This window comes from Capricornis sumatraensis, chromosome 22, assembly GCF_032405125.1.
Source record: "Capricornis sumatraensis isolate serow.1 chromosome 22, serow.2, whole genome shotgun sequence".
NCBI classification, from domain to species: Eukaryota; Metazoa; Chordata; class Mammalia; order Artiodactyla; family Bovidae; genus Capricornis; species Capricornis sumatraensis.
The window spans coordinates 21,445,618-21,460,956 of NC_091090.1; the positions used below are offsets into that span (position 1 = coordinate 21,445,618).

Genomic DNA, 15,339 nt, shown 5'->3' on the forward strand with positions numbered 1-15,339 from the left:
CTCGGTCGTCACCCCCCCGCCCTCTGCACATGCACACACAGATGCTGAAGGACATCAAGAAGGAGAAAGTGCTGCTCCGGCGGAAGTCCGAGCTGCCCCAGGACGTGTACACCATCAAGGCGCTGGAGGCGCACAAGCGGGCCGAAGAGTTCCTAACTGCCAGCCAGGAGGCCCTCTGACCTCCTCGCCTCCCGCCGCAGGGCAACGGCCCACTCGGCCCTGGGACACTGCCCCAGCCCTCCACCCTCTGCTCCCCACTGGCTGACTTGGGGCAAGGCAGGGCCTCTCTGCTCTGGGGAGGGGGGGATGCAGCCCTAGAAGCAGGGGCACCCAGAGAGTGGCCCCTCTTCTCCCCCAGAGGTGTTCATGCCTCCCTGCGCCTAGTTCAGACAGGCTGGGCACGGCGGTGCTCCGCACCCTGACAGTGACGTGGGGATGCCTGGCCCCCTACTGCTCCTCACCCCACAGCTACCTGAGGCTGCTCTGAGAAATACACACAGAAATAACACGCTCCTCTCCCCTTCGGCCCCAGGTGCCCCCTCCTCGTCTCCCTCCCCTGCAAGCCTGTAGGGGGCAGCAGGAGACGATTCTCACCAAAGTTCTGTCAAACCCCACTGGCCCCTGGAGTGAATTAGCCAGAGGGGAGCCAACCCCCAACGGCCCAAATAGGCCCCCAGTCCCAGAGGCGTGCAGGCTGATGGGGCTGCATTATTTCCTCTTACCCCTTGCCTGACCAAGACAACATGGGAGGGCAAAAGGAGAAAAGCATAGGCTCTGGACCACAGCTGATGAACAGAGGGCCCAAAGGGACCGAGAGAAGGGGATCAACAGACGCCCAACCCTATGCCCCCTCTCCGGTGAGCAGCGACCCTGGGATCACTGACATGGAAGGGACCACCCCGGGGCTGACTGCTTTCCTGTGCTGTTGGTCCCCAAAGCCAAGAAGAAGGAAGCAGGGAGCAGTGCTCCAAGCATGGCTCCCCCCAACACCTATTTATTTCCTTGTTTATGTTGATGCTGGGCAGGTCCTCATTTGTCCCTTTCAGGTACCTTGGAGGGGTGAGGGGCTGGGGAGGGCCAGACCCAGGTTCCGAGGGCACAGGCAGTGCAGCTTTTGGCTGTGTACATAGGGTGCTTTATTCTCCACAGAATGATACATGCTAAGGTGGGTTGGGCTTGGGCCGATGTCCCCATATGTACAGAACTGAATAAAGTGGGTCTCTGAGAAGAAGTCTGATTTGCCTTGATGTGGAGGAGGGCTGGGGAGGAGGATGGAGATGGATGTGACAACCAGGATATGTTCAGTCCTGTGCTGGTTCTGGCCTGGAATGCAAGGAGTTACAGCAGCTCTCAGGGTGGTCACTTCCAGGCAGGGGCAGCCTGCCGGGCTTGGAGGGCCTTCTGTACCACATCTTCCCACTGGGCATCTGATATCTCGCGAGCCCAGGCAGGAACCCCTGGCGCAGGCAGGCTTATGCCAGCCATCGTCCTTTTCACCAGCTCTACATGTTCTGAAATCACAGGCAGAGACCCGTTAGTGGGTAGGAACGATGGGACCAGCTCCCCTCCCCATTCGTTGAATTAACTCAGAGATTCTGGACTAGTAAGGTCACTCAATCTGTCCAGTTATTCCTAAGGAAGCCTGCCCATCCTGCCAGTCTAGAAAGAATAGCATTTCACCTGGATTCTGCAGTCTGCAAAATCTTAGATTACAAACTATTCTTTTAGGAGCAGGATGTTCCTCTGGGACTTCCCTCTATTGGCATTAACCAGTCCCCTTCTTCCATAATTATGCCAGAGTAAAAGAATGATCTCTCTTACCTGGGTCCATGGGAATAGAGCTGTGGTTGTTCAATGCTGTAGCTCCCTGCTCATCTTCGTCCTCACTTTCTAGTGGTGGGTCCGGCAAATGAAGCCCCAGGGCCTGCAGAAGCCGAGAAGACAGTTCAGGGTCAGTTCTTCAGGGACTCCTGCTCCATTTGCTCAGAAACAATGCCTCCCCCACATACCTGGATCCGATCCTGGATATCAGCAACTACATCTTCTCCATCCCCCACTGGTGCCAGTTCCACCTCCTCTTGTTCAGGATCTTGGTTCAGAGGCTGGTAGGAGTAGCCAGCTGGTCCTGCCCCTGTTTCCTCTTGTTCTTCCTCTGGTTCCTCACTGCTCCAATCCCCAGTACCTTCCGTGGGGCCCTGATGTGGCCCGAGTTCCTCAGTCTGATTGGGGAAGATACGTTCAGGACCCATGGTGTCGCCCCCTAGAACTACTGCTGCCATCGGGCAGGGGCTGCAAGAACAGGAAGGCAGAAGAACACGGATCGGATGAAATTAAATCCGCCTTCAGCCTCTCAACCAGCTCCTGGTGGTCTCCTGCTAGTGTCGACAAACATTTAAAAGCCTCGAGTTTCCTGCACTTCATACCACCCAGCCTGTCCTGGCCCCTCACCTCTTAAAACCACTCTTATTCCTAATCGAGGCCCACCTGCCTTTCTCTGCCAATTCTTAAACAGCAGCCCAACCGGAGGCCATGCCACCTCTCAAAAGACACCCCTTCGAGAACCCCCCTCCCCCCAATCCACTTAGGAACAAGTCGCCAAACAAGATACCCGCCCCCTCTCTCCCCTCCAAGGGCTTCCCCTCTGTACCGCCTGACAAACGCCCTTCGGGCCCCTGGGGCTCCCTTCAAATGGCCCGAGTTGCGGAGTTCCCCACCCGCCCCACCGATTCTCCGCAGGGGTGTTTCGGCGCGCCTTACCCGCTCAGAGCCCGCGACCCAACCCGCACCTTCACTTCCGGCGGGGCAGGACGTGCGGGGGCGGGGGGTGCCCATACCTCCAGCCCCGCCCCACGCTCGTGATTGACGGGAACTTGGACGAAGAGCCCGCCCCTTGCTCCGCCTCCACCACCTTCTCCCAGACCCAGGACTACATTACCCAGTAAAGCCCGGGATCTTTGACACCTATCTGCGCAGCATCTCCTCCGGCCCCTGCCCACTCTTCGGCAGCTCCAGGCCCACCGGAATCCCGTGGACTACAAGTCCCGGTACGCTTCGAGCACTCAGCTCGGACTGCACGTGCGCATCCAGCTGCCCGCCGGAAGGACACAGCCTGGCTGTGTTTATCTCGTTGGGGACGGAGTCGTCGGTTGGCGCGCAACGGGTTCTAGGCTGCAGGCAGCGCGAGGACCCGCGGCCCCGCCCCGGCCCGGCCTGGCAGGTAGCCCGGGGTGGGCTGAGGAACAAAGAAATTTGTAGGGGCTGGAGACGCCCCTATCTAGCGCTGGGGTCTTGAGGGAGGGGCCTGAGTGCTGCGGAGGGGGCTGGGAGCGAGCTGGGGGATGACGGGAAAGGAAAGTGTTAATGGGGAGAGAAGGGCTCGGGGAGGGTGGTGAGGAACCGGAGGGGGATACCTGGTAGCTGGAAGAGGCCCTGAAGGAAATTGGAAGAAGATCGGGTTATGAAGGGAACAGGGAGGCTGAGGATAATGGAAGAAAAGGGCGGGGGTGTCTGGCGTTGTGGGGGAGGGGAGGTTGGGATGACTGGAAGGCGACAGGGATAGCGTCATATACAGGGAGGAATATCTCAGGCGGAAAGGGGTCAGTGAATATTAACTTTTTTTCCCCCCCCTTAGTGGAAGAGCAAAAATGAAGGGCTGTCACGGTGGAGCTTGGAGCTGTGGGGGAAGGAAGAAGGGGAAAAAGGCAGAGCTCTCAGGAGATCAAGAAGGGCCAGAAACTGGGAATGAAAATTGCACGAGAATAGGCAGGGGGAGGGGGCAGGTTCATGAGGCGATTGAAGATGCTTGAGAATGCGGCAGTGGTGGAGGATGGGAGAGACCGGGAATAAGAGGGGCCTCTGGGACCCTGGGGGCTTGTTTTCCCTGAGCTTGAGTTGTTTTTTTGGAGGAGAAGCCATGGGGAAAAACCTCCACCTTTGCACGGAATTGCTTCTCTCTTGCCCTCTGAATGCTCTACCTTGATCTAGCTGAAGGGGAAGGTGGAGTCTATGAGGGAAGATGAAGGTCTCCCATTCTTAAGCCCGTCAACCTCCTTCCTATCTGTCCCTATAAGCTCAGATCCAAGAGCTTTTGGATTGAGGACAGGAGTAATGAAGTGAGAGTGGTTTCCTGCTGGGGCTATTTCAGGTTTGGCAGAGTAGCTATTTAAAGCATGGGGTTGGGGTTTGAGGGAGGTTGGGTAGGGGTGGAGGACTGGCAAGCCATCTGAAGCCCATATGTCTTTCTTACGAGGGGCCGCCATACTTGAGCTTTTTGTGTGCCTGAGGTTCTGCCTGGCGCTTCCCTCTGCCAGGGCTTCTTGAACAGGGAGAGATGGTCCCTCCAAACCTATCAGGTGCCTGCCAATGAAGGCAGTACTGGCTATAGGAGATCTGCCTGATAGAGCCTTCAAATATACCCATTATCACTAGGTTGGCGGGTTGTCTTTAAGAGACCATGACCTCTCATGCCTGGGTCTTTTTCTTGTCCTGGCCAAGGGCATTTTTGCTTTCCTTTCCCTTTCCATTGCACGCCCCTACCCCTCTCCCCTTTCAGGGACCCGAGTAGGAGAAGAACTGCTGGAAAACAGCTTGTTCTCTATCCAGTGGGCAGGTTGGGCAAACGGCAAGAGGAGAAAATGCCTCCTCCCCACCCCCACGCCTCAGTCCCCAGCAGACACATACCTTTCTGGCTTAAGTCCTTGGCAGGATACCAGGTACAGCTGTCAAAGGGACTCCTCGTGCCCATGAGGGGCCCCGGGTGACCCCGATGACAACTGCTTAGCTTGACAAGCGCCCCCAAAGAGGGGCTAGCCATCCATGGAGGTCCCTGTCCTGGATCGATCCCACCCCATCCTGAATCGAGGGACCGTTCCACTCTAAAAGCCTAAAAGCTTTTCTGCGTGGAGGCACTCGTGCCAGCTTTCAATGGACAGTCTGGGGCTGGCTGGGCTATTAATAACTCTGAGTATTTTGAGATCTCTCTCCCCACCTCAGAGAGCACAGAGATTCTTAGAGAGGTGGCAGTAAGCAGAGCAGGGCCAGAGAGACAAGAGAACTCACTGACCTGGGAAGGGGGCTTGGAGCTTGGGCCAGCCAGGGACAGGGTACAGCCTCTGTGGGGAGGGGTGACCATACTGAGCCCTAGTTCAGCAGTCTGAGCTGGTAGGCAGGTCAGAGTGGCCCCACCCTTTGCTGTTGGAGAACACAGGGCCAGGGCTAGCTCCCTGACCTCGGCGGCTCCCCTGGGGCAGAGCCAGCCACCTGAGCTGCAGAGGGGTGGTGTGGGAGGGCCACCAGGGTGACACTTACAGGCAAGGGCTAGTCCGGGGCAGAGTCACGGTGAGCCAGGCAAAGGCCCCGCCTGAGGAGCCCGTGGCCCCAACTTGTGTGCAGGTAGCAGAGGCAGCAGGCCGTGCCGGGGGGGCATGTTGCTGTAACCAGAGGCCCAGGGGATGTTACGGTGGACAGTGCACCTGGAGGGCGGGCCCCGCAGGGTGAACCATGCTGCAGTGGCCGTGGGGCACCGGGTGTACTCCTTCGGGGGTTACTGCTCAGGCGAAGACTATGAGACGCTGCGTCAGATTGATGTGCACATTTTCAACGCAGGTAAGCGAATTCGGGGACTGTCCCTGGGTACCTGCATCAGGGAGGGCAGTGGGCAGTGGGTGGCTGAGTGAGGTTTGATGGTGGTCCCCATGGCCAAAGAGGGTGGGGGAAACCAACGTGGTTGGGGAAAAGGTGGATGGCCTGAAGGGAGGTGCCCAGGGCTGAGCAGAGCTGTGCCCACAGTGTCCTTACGTTGGACGAAGCTGCCCCCAGTGAGGCCCGCCGCCCGCGGGCAGGCTCCCGTGGTACCCTACATGCGGTATGGACACTCAACCGTCCTCATCGATGACACAGTCTTCCTTTGGGGCGGGCGGAATGACACCGAAGGGGCCTGCAATGTGCTCTATGCCTTTGACGTCAGTGAGTATGGGTCTCAGTGGCTGTGTTCTGCCAGATGGTGCCTCGGGGGGCCTGGGAAGGGTGTGTGCTGAGGGGGTGGGAGTAACGTGCCCCGGAGTCTAGGAGGGAGTGTCAGCTTGCTTACTGGGCCCGCCCTCTGCCCTCTTCAGATACTCACAAGTGGTCAACACCCCGAGTGTCAGGAACGGTTCCTGGGGCCCGGGATGGACATTCGGCTTGTGTCCTGGGCAAGACCATGTACATTTTTGGGGGCTACGAGCAGCTGGTAGGTCTGGAAGCAATCAGAGGTTTAGGGTGGGAATGAGGAGGAAGAAGGGGAATTGAAGGTGGTGGAATGGGAGGCTTTGGTTTGCTTGCAGGTTCTGAGGTGAGGGGCTAGGAGGGTTGGGGAGTGACCCCTGCCCCTCTCTTTTATTCTTTCCTTCACTTCCTTTTTTGTCCCTGTCAGGCCGACTGCTTTTCCAATGACATCCATAAACTGGATACCAGCACCATGACATGGACCCTGATCTGTACAAAGGTCTGCCCATTTTCCTCTCTTCCAGACACCCATCCTCAATTTAAGAAACCATAGGGAGCTCAGACTGAAAGCTGACCCTCTCTCCATGCGATCTTTGCTCCTGCCCAGGGCAACCCTGCACGCTGGAGGGACTTCCACTCGGCCACAATGCTGGGCAGTCACATGTATGTCTTTGGGGGCCGGGCCGACCGTTTTGGGCCATTCCATTCCAACAATGAGATTTACTGCAACCGCATTCGTGTGTTTGACACGAGGACCGAGGCCTGGCTGGACTGTCCACCCACCCCAGTGCTACCTGAGGGGCGCCGGAGCCACTCAGCCTGTGAGTGTCTGTTAGGTCCCTGCTGAGTCCCTGTTCCCCTGCATCATTCCCACACTATTGACACACCTCTCTGCTTCCAGTTGGCTACAACGGGGAGCTGTACATTTTTGGTGGCTATAACGCAAGGCTGAACCGGCACTTCCATGACCTCTGGAAGTTTAACCCTGGTAAAGAGCACTGCCTTTAAGAGGGAAGGAACAGGGTGCCATGGAGGTGGGATGTAAAAGGAAAGCATAATTCTGAGTAGGTGAGGGGTGCAGTGGAGAGGATATCTGGATGAGCGGGTACTGAACCTCCATTTAAACTTCTCTTCAGTGTCGTTTACTTGGAAGAAGATTGAACCTAAGGGGAAGGGGCCATGTCCCCGCCGGCGCCAGTGCTGCTGTATTGTTGGTGACAAGATTGTCCTCTTTGGGGGCACCAGGTCAGGAGGAGAGAAGGGAGGGCCGGAGCCCTTAGGAGTCAAATGACTCCCACGGGAGACATTTGAGCAAGAGAGTTTCGTGGGCAGCCTTTGCTCCGCCCATCATTTCTCTGTTTGATCCTACAGTCCGTCTCCAGAGGAAGGCCTAGGAGATGAATTCGACCTCATAGATCATTCTGACTTACACATTTTGGACTTTAGTAAGTACACTTATTCCCAAAGTGCTTCTGCCATCAGGGTCCCTGTCTTTGGATGGTGATATCCAGGACGGGACCCTTTCCTTGGCTTTGACCATCTCCCTCTCCCGTAACTCCTCCTTTAAAGGCCCTAGTCTGAAGACTCTGTGCAAACTGGCTGTGATTCAGTACAACCTGGACCAGTCCTGTTTGCCCCATGACATCAGGTACAGTGAATGGTGGGAAGGGAGGGATTAGTTGAGGATGAGTGGGCAGCACAGACATGACCTGATTGACTCAGTCTAAGTGTGGAGGAGAGAGAAGATTTTGTTCTGTAGTCTACTTGTGGAGAGGGTGCTGGAAGGAAATACAATAAAACTGTCAACTGGATACATGATAGCGGGAAAAAAAAATCCAGCCTTCAAACCAAGCTCAGAAGCATCACTTCCTGAGACCTGAGCTTATACAATTATTTCTGTTAATGTGCTGAAAAAGTTTGATTAAATCTTAGAACCGAAGAAAAAAGACAAGTTAGGAGTCTCTGGATCACATTAATTCCAGAAATAAGGGCGGTTTTCTCTAGCCACTTCTCTTTGAATTCGTAGGTCTAAAATCAAGCGCCAGAAGCTACTTTGCATATAATTGTACTCTTATGGATCATTCTGTGACACTTTCCTCTCCTTGTATCAGTTCAGCTTAATTCCTCTTGCTGAGGTTCTGTGTGTTCAGTATTCAGTATTGATACTCAGGTGATAGAGGATACAGGCTGAACAGGTGGGTCCCAGGTTGGCCCAGGAGTGACACATGTCTCAAGTGCTTAATACCAAGTAGACTGCAGCCTTGGTACTTGGTGAAATTTTGTAGAATGACCATTGTCAAAAAGAGAGGAACTGAATTTTAATATGGTGGGGTGGGTGGGTGGGGGATTTAAGAGGATGGGAGTTGAGAACAAAACCCGGCATTCCTGGTGGGAGGAGGGGCTTCCTGGTTGGATCTGAGTAGAGGAGGAAAGGTAGGTTGGGAAGTTTCATTGAGATGTATACACAGATGGTTTTCTCCAGGTGTTGGGCATAAGATTATTGATATATAAACAAAAACAGGAAGTCCACAGGAGCTTGCAGGTGGATGAGTGGGTGATGCGTGGGACCTGATTGTTAAACCTAACAGGGCTGTAAGGAAGAGGTGGCTGTGGGTGGCTGAGCTTTAGAGAGCTGAAGGGACTGGTGTGTTCATTGCTGTTTGAGCAATTCTGGATTTGGGGGCGGAGGCTCCCCCTTCTCTCCTTTCTGCCTGTCAATTTTGGCCTTCCAGGTGGGAGCTGAATGCCATGACCACCAACAGCAATATCAGTCGCCCCATCGTCTCCTCCCATGGGTAGGAGGATGTCTCTGCCACCTTCCTTCCTGAGCCTGCTGTTGTCTTCACTGCCCCTGCCCATCTCTTCCCCCGCCTGCCCCTTTGGACCTTGGATTTGGTATACCTCCGCGTGGAGTTGTTGGACTAGAGGTGTTTTCTGTGCTGTGAACTTAGTGGGGAGCTGTAGCAGGAAGGGTTAGGTCCCTTCCTCCTTGGGCCGAGGGCCCCTTCCCCTTGGTGCTCTGTCCCATTCACCTCCCTCCAACTGCTCCTGGGTTCTGCTCTGCCCCAGGTCAGCCACAGGCTGCTGGGAAGTGACGGGAATGGGAAGGAGGGAGAAGCAAGCAGTGTGTGAGCCTCAGGAGCTTCCCCTCCCCACTCCCTTTTCCACCTGTTCCCCTCTGCTTGAGCCATGGGCATGGATTGCGAGCTGAGAGGAGTTGCAGCTGTTGGCATGAAATCTCCTTCTCCCTGACCTGGGGAGGCGAGGACCAGCAGATAATCCCATCCTTCCTTGAGCTGTTGCTGTACCCTGACACTCTCAGCCAGCTCAAATTTTATACAAATGAATTAAAAATCTCCAAACGTGTGGTCTCTTTTTTTGTGGAATACGACAGAGATGGCAGGAGTTTACAGTGGGGGCAGGGTGCTGAGGCTCTGGCTTCTCAGGCAAGAGCATTAGGAAACCAAATACCATCACGACCTAGCCGGAGTTTCTCCGGTGTGGAGTGCAGCGCCTTGCGACAAAAACGTGGCGACGTTCTGTAGACGGGTGGCCGCTTTCCGCCCAGGGAGGGTACCCCGGCCGCCCACCAGCAACCCGCTCGGCCCCGCCCAGGGGTGGGCGGGATCTGCGCTGCTGACACCAAGCCTTCCGGAAGGGGCGGGGCGGAGGCCTGCGTGGCGGAAGTAACGCCATTAGTCTTCAATTCGCCGCTGAAGCCATGCCGAGAGCAAGCTACCGTGGCGGGGCGGTTGCAGGGCCTCCCAGCAGGGCTCAGGATGACGGGAGCCCGCAGAATGGTGAGGGCACGGTGCCGGGATGAGGGGAAGCGCTGAGGGCCGGGAGAGGGGCTCCGCGTCTGATGCGGGCTCACCCCGAGACTGCCAAGTTGTCTGAAAGACGCAGACACCGGGAGCGCCCCCCAACGCCCTAGAAAGTGGGGAGTGAGAGGATACTTACTGAGTTAGGACACCCTGAGCAGTTTTTTAAAGGGCAAAGAGGGTTTTTCGCAGGAAGAAAACTTACGTTCCAAAGCAGAGTCAGAAGGGCATTGATTATTGAGGAAGACTTAGGTGAAGATTCAACAAATTTCGCCACTATTGAATATCTATTGTACGCAGGCACAGTTCTAGATGCTGGAGATACAACAGTGAGTAAAGCAGCCCAAAACTGCTCTCATGAAGCTTACTCTTTGGGGGTTAAAAAAAAAGGCACGGAGACCTAAGGAATTGCATATTTTTAAAGGCTAAGTTTTATGGTATGTGAATTATTCTACAGTTTTGAGAAAGGTGATAAGAGCTTTGAAGAGAAAACGGGAGGGGTTATGGTGTTAAGTAATCACAGAAGGCCTCACTGAATAGGTGGTGGCATTTGAGAAACCCTGCGAAGGAGGTAAGGGAGCAAGCAATACAGCTGGTGAAAGTGTTACAGGCAGAGGCCAAGTCAGGTGCAGAGGAACTGAGATGGGAATATACTTGCTTGCTTAGGAACTGCTTGGAGGCCAGTTGACTGGAGAGGAGTAGGAAAGAGATAGTAGAAGAGGAGATCAGAGACAAAATGCAATAGGTCACATGGGATCTTCAGGCTATTACAAACCCAAAGCTTTTACTCTTGAGTAAGATGGAAGCCATTGGGGAGTACGGAGTCTGGAGAAAGTGATCTAAAAAATATGTATGTGGAAATGAGGTGGGGGCGATAAGATCAATTTGCCCCTTTTTTTGGAAAGAGAAAGCTACTTTATTATTTAAAGAAGTTAAAGTGAAAACTTCATGTCTCTAGTAGTTTCCTTCCTTTTTTAAAAAACAGTTTTTATTGGAGTATAGTTGATTTACAATACTCTGTTAGTTTTAGGGGTACAGCAAAGTGAATCAGTTATACGTATATCCACTTTTTTGGATTCTTTTCTGTATGGGTCATTACGGAGTATTGACAAGCGTTCCCCTGTGCTATACAGTTGGTCCTTATTCACTATCTCTTTTCTATATAATAGTGTGTATATGTCAATCCCAGTCTGCCAATTTACCCCCTAATCCCAGATTTGCCTTTTAGGCATCTCTCCCACGTTCAGTGAACATGAACTTGGGCAAACTCTGAGAAACAGAGACAGGGAGGCCTTAGCGGCTGAACACCAACAACTGGAGGCTGAAGTTGAGAGATAGCTTTGAAAGCAGTGAGACTGGTGGTTGGGCAAGCAGTAAGGAGGCTAGAGCACCAAGTGAGGTGAGATGCTGAGCGTAAACTGAACCAGAATAAAGGTAGCTGAGCAACGAATGGAGACAGAGGTCTTTGTGGGAAAACCTGTGAAAGAGAAATTTAAAAGAGAAGGGGAAAACGAAGAGACTGTGGGTTAGTCCATCTCCAGCCTTACATGTATAGCTTCCTTAGCAAGGTGAGGCCCCAGATAGCTGGAATAGTTGGGGCGTTAGGTGTCAGTGGAGCACCATTACAGCCTGTGTTGCCTGGAGCCTGCAGCGATCGGTCTAAAGGGTCACTTACCTAAGGAAAGAGGATGGGGCGATGTCTGCAGCAGTGGCAGATGCTGAGCTGAGTTGCGGTCCCCCCACCCCCACTTCCTTTCACAGACACATCTCACATGTCATTCGAGGAGCTGTTGGAACTGCAGAGCCAAGTGGGGACTAAAGCCTACAAACAGCTGGTAACAGGAAGCAGCACTAAGAAGCAGAGTTGTAGACCACCTGTCCAAAAAGCATGTGTTGCAGATAAGCACAGGTGAGGAGCAAGGCCTTTCCCGGGGGCTTGGAGGGAAAGACACCTACTTGAGTAGGTGTCTGCTTTCTTGGGTGGCAGGTGGGAGGCCTTTAACGAGACTGGCGTTCCCTTGACCTGTCCTTCACTTTTTCCATAGGCCTCTGGAAATGTCAGCCAAGGTCCGGGTGCCATTTTTGCGTCAGGTTGTCCCCATCGGTAAGAAGGTGAGGCGGAGGCAGTGAGCATTTTCTTAGGGAAAGGAGACAGAACGGTTCTCTTATATTCTCTGTTCTCTCCAAAGGTAGCCCGGGACCCCCGCTTTGATGATCTGTCAGGGGAGTATAATCCTGAGGTGTTCGATAAAACATATCAATTCCTAGATGACATCCGAGCCAGAGAGAAAGAGGTGAGTAGCATGAGGCTGATTTGTGGGGATTCCAGGAGGGACTAGAACACAGGTTAGAGAAGCAGAGGGGAGCAGGGCGAATCATATTGCTAGTTGTGTGATCATTGGCAAAATACTTAACCTCTTTTCAATTCAGTTTCCTTATCACAAAAAGCTAATAGTTCCGTTTCATAGTGTTACTGTGAGTTAACGTATGTGAACCTCTTAGAATGATGCTTGGCACAAAGTTTCAGGTAACATTTACAGAACGTTAACCATCATACTCATTTTCCACTATGGAGCTGGTGAAAAAGCAGCTGAAGAAGCGCCGTTCAGGGGAGGAGCATGAGAAACTACAGCACCTGCTTCAGCGAATGGTGAGACGGTCAGAGTATGGGGCGGGAGGTGAGTCACAGTCCCTGCTGTTCACCTGTCTCACTCCTCTCATCTCGGCTCCACAGGAGCAGCAAGAAATGGCCCAGAAGGAACGAAAGCGGCAGCAGGAGCTGCGCCTGGCCCTGAAGCAGGAGCGGCGGGCTCAGGCCCACCAGGGCCATCGGCCATACTTCCTGAAGAAATGTGAGTGGGGCACAGCTACGACCCACGAGACACAGGGACAAGAGATTGGGTAGCCATAGTGATGGATGCTGTGTTGGGGGTTCCTGGAGCTGCCTAAGGGAGACATGAAGGCTGGATCCCATGGTAACTTAGAGGAAAGTAGAAATAGTAGTAATAGGGAGTCATTGTTTGTAACCATTCTCATATCCCTGATGAGACTGTGGGCAGAGAGTGTCACTTATCTTTGTCACGCCCCCTCATATGTTGGGTTGGGCACAGAGAAGGACCTCATGGTTGGTTGAATTGAGAAAGAGTGGAGTTGTGGAAGTCAGTTTGCTTTTACACACCAGTGAACCCCTGATGAGTCACATATCCCTGCGTAGTGGTTAAGAGTTACTGACCCGGGGCAAGGGGAGGCAGGGAGACTTCATCCTTTGCTTACTGATTTTCTTTCTCCTTGCCCTCTAGCTGAGCAGCGCCAGTTGGTCCTGGCTGAGAAGTTTAAGGAGCTGAAACGAAGCAAGAAGCTAGAGAGCTTCTTGAGTCGAAAGAGGCGCCGAAATGCAGGCAAGGACAGACGACATCTCCCTTTGAGCAAAGAGTAGTAAGCATCCGTGCTCAGCTCTGCTGCTGCCCCGGTGAGAAGTGCATCTGTGGGGACACCTTTGGGCTTGGCCTGTTCTTGTTCTTTCCCATTCAACGGTAAGGTCACAGCTGCCTTGGAACTCGCCTGGCCCAGAGATGACTCGAAGCCTCTTGGACTGCCTAAGAGCTGAAAAGGAAGAGCAGCTGAGCCTTCTGCCATGTTGCACTTTGTCTGCTTGGATCTGGGTCATTGTCCTCGTGTCCTCCTCCCATCCTTGCCTTAATGATTCTGATACAGAAGGAAAAGAACCTTGAGGCTGGTTGAAGGCCAGAGTCTGAGTGGCTCCCAGGACTGCGACTTCATGCAGGAACCAGTTCATAAACACTCCCGTGTCTCATCTTTTTATCCTGCTGCTTTTGTAGGTGGCTTAGAACTACTGTTTCAGGGGCCATATGTGGGTAGACAGTAAACCTAAACCTACAAAGTGGGAGGTCAGATCAGAGGCCCTTCCTCCTTCAGGCCAACAGATGACACCATCATTCAAAGAGGGACCCAATCCCACAACTCATCTTCTTAGGTTTGGTTTTAGATGCAATGGGAGGTAGGAGGTGGGGACAGAAAGTGTCCCTGGTGATAGGTAAGCGCATCTGGTTCTCAGTACTGTTTGGGTGGAGAATTCATACTGCTTGTGGACTGGAGTATCTTCACGCTACAGTTCAGTTTAAAGTGGTCTCTGGTTGGGAGTACCTCCAGGTATTCCTGGCAGAAGCAAATGCATTCCTCTTTTTAAAAATATCTACTTATTTTGGTTGTGCTGGTTCTTAGTTGTGGTTCACAGGGTCTTTGTTTCAGCGTGCAGATTCTTAGTTGCAATATGCAGAATCTAGTTTCCTGGTCAGGTTGAACTTGGGAGAGTGGAGTCTTAGCCCCTGGATCACCAGGGAATTCCCAAAATGCATTTCTCTCTTGAGGATTGTACTTTAAACCCAGGCTTCAAGAAATTCCTTCAGGTAAAATTTCAAGGCATATGAGCTTATAGTGAAAACAAGCACAAAAGGAAAAAAAAAAAGGATAAGCAAGAGTCATTAGGAACAACAGGCAACAGAATCAGACCAGCAAAGTCTGAGATGTTGGAAATGTAAAATACAAAAATATAAAATGTCTTATTTATGTTTAAAGAAGAGCTATGACGAAAAAATGTATCAGGACAAAATTGGTTTGATTAAAGTTTTTTGTTTAATGAAAAATACACTGACATTAGAAACTTCATGGTTTAGCAGCAGGTTAGGCACACCTAGAAGGGAAGATGAAATGGAAGTAGATGTGAGGAAGCGACACAGATGGAGCCCAGGGACAGAGAAATGGAAACTAGGGAAAAGACATCAAAGAAGTTGGAGGATAGAATGAGGAGGTGTGACACAAATCAAGAGTTCCAGAAGAAGAGAGGGTGATTTTCTATAGTTGATAATCTGTAAATCCTAAGAATCAGTAAGATCAGTTAATCACAGACAGTGGAGGCTGGGAACCTAGATAAATCACAGGACCTACAGGACATGGGAAGGATTGACATCTAAGCAGCAGCTGTAGGAACTTTCAGATGGTCCAGTGTGTAGGGACACAGCGACTCCAATTCCGGGGGCACGAGTTCCATCCCTGGACTGGAAACTAGGATCCCCTGTGCTGCTGGGCAGGCAAAAAAATAGCAAAACGCAGCCTGCGAGGACGAGGTGGAGTTAGAGACTAAGACTGTCATTGCTTGATGCTTCCTGGTTGGGGGTAGATGATGTAGTCCTGAGGGAAGAAATGCATAAAACGTGCTGCTCCAGTGGTTGGTAGTTGAAGGCTGTAGCTACCAGGATGGTTGGCCTGGCCCAGAGAGAGTGAGGGAGCACTGTAGAGTCCCAATTGTCACGTGAATCAGTCCTAGTTTAATACCAAAACAGTGATTCTGGCTGATAAAAGCAGAAAAAGACTACTGAACTACTTGGCTCACAGAAACACAAAGAAGGCTGGAGAGAAGCTCCAAAAAGGAGTGAGGGATAAAGTCAAAGCAGTGAGCAGCACTCCAGGTCCTAGTTCAGAGCCAGAGTCACTGTGAAGATGTCAGGACCACCGC

At 52.7% G+C, this 15,339-nt stretch overlaps 2 protein-coding genes across 9 annotated transcripts in view; one reads left to right on the forward strand and one right to left on the reverse strand.

The window, feature by feature from the left end:
* The window catches only part of PPP2R5D (protein phosphatase 2 regulatory subunit B'delta), a 36,124-nt gene extending 21,731 nt beyond the window's left edge, over positions 1-14,393 (forward strand). For 4 of the 6 annotated variants that reach the window (XM_068960652.1, XM_068960655.1, XM_068960653.1 and 1 more), the window contains exon 16: positions 42-1,468. In XM_068960652.1, the coding sequence (XP_068816753.1) occupies positions 42-179 (138 nt within the window). In that variant the 3' untranslated portion in view covers positions 180-1,468. Of the gene's footprint in view, positions 1-41; positions 1,469-7,356; positions 7,431-7,554; positions 7,634-8,717; positions 9,786-11,567; positions 11,716-11,851; positions 11,919-11,995; positions 12,101-12,381; positions 12,457-12,540; positions 12,659-13,105 lie in introns of those variants that run through there. The other 2 variants (XM_068960656.1, XM_068960651.1) reach the window with 2 other exon arrangements.
* MEA1 (male-enhanced antigen 1) lies at positions 1,127-2,819 on the reverse strand. Of its 3 annotated transcripts, none has more exons than XM_068960657.1 (4): positions 2,758-2,819; positions 2,010-2,289; positions 1,822-1,924; positions 1,127-1,511 (listed from the first exon to the last, which is right to left on the reverse strand). In XM_068960657.1, the coding sequence occupies exons 2-4, from the start codon at positions 2,277-2,279 to the stop codon at positions 1,360-1,362; spliced, it is 525 nt and encodes a 174-aa protein (XP_068816758.1). In that variant the 5' UTR covers positions 2,280-2,289; positions 2,758-2,819; the 3' UTR covers positions 1,127-1,359. The 3 variants fall into 3 exon arrangements, with proteins under 3 accessions (XP_068816758.1, XP_068816760.1, XP_068816759.1); XM_068960659.1 differs by having other exon boundaries at positions 2,010-2,291; positions 2,788-2,802; XM_068960658.1 differs by lacking the exon at positions 2,758-2,819 and adding an exon at positions 2,651-2,666 and having other exon boundaries at positions 2,010-2,293.
* Positions 14,394-15,339: the final 946 nt, after the last annotated feature.

Coding starts and splice junctions, on each gene's coding strand:
- MEA1 (XM_068960657.1), bottom strand. CDS start 2,279: ATGGCAGCAGTAGTTCTAGGGGGCGACACCATGGGTCCTGAACGTATC. Junction 1,925..2,009: donor ATATCCAGGATCGGATCCAG/GTATGTGGGGGA, acceptor CGGCTTCTGCAG/GCCCTGGGGCTTCATTTGCC. Junction 1,512..1,821: donor CTCTATTCCCATGGACCCAG/GTAAGAGAGATC, acceptor CTGTGATTTCAG/AACATGTAGAGCTGGTGAAA.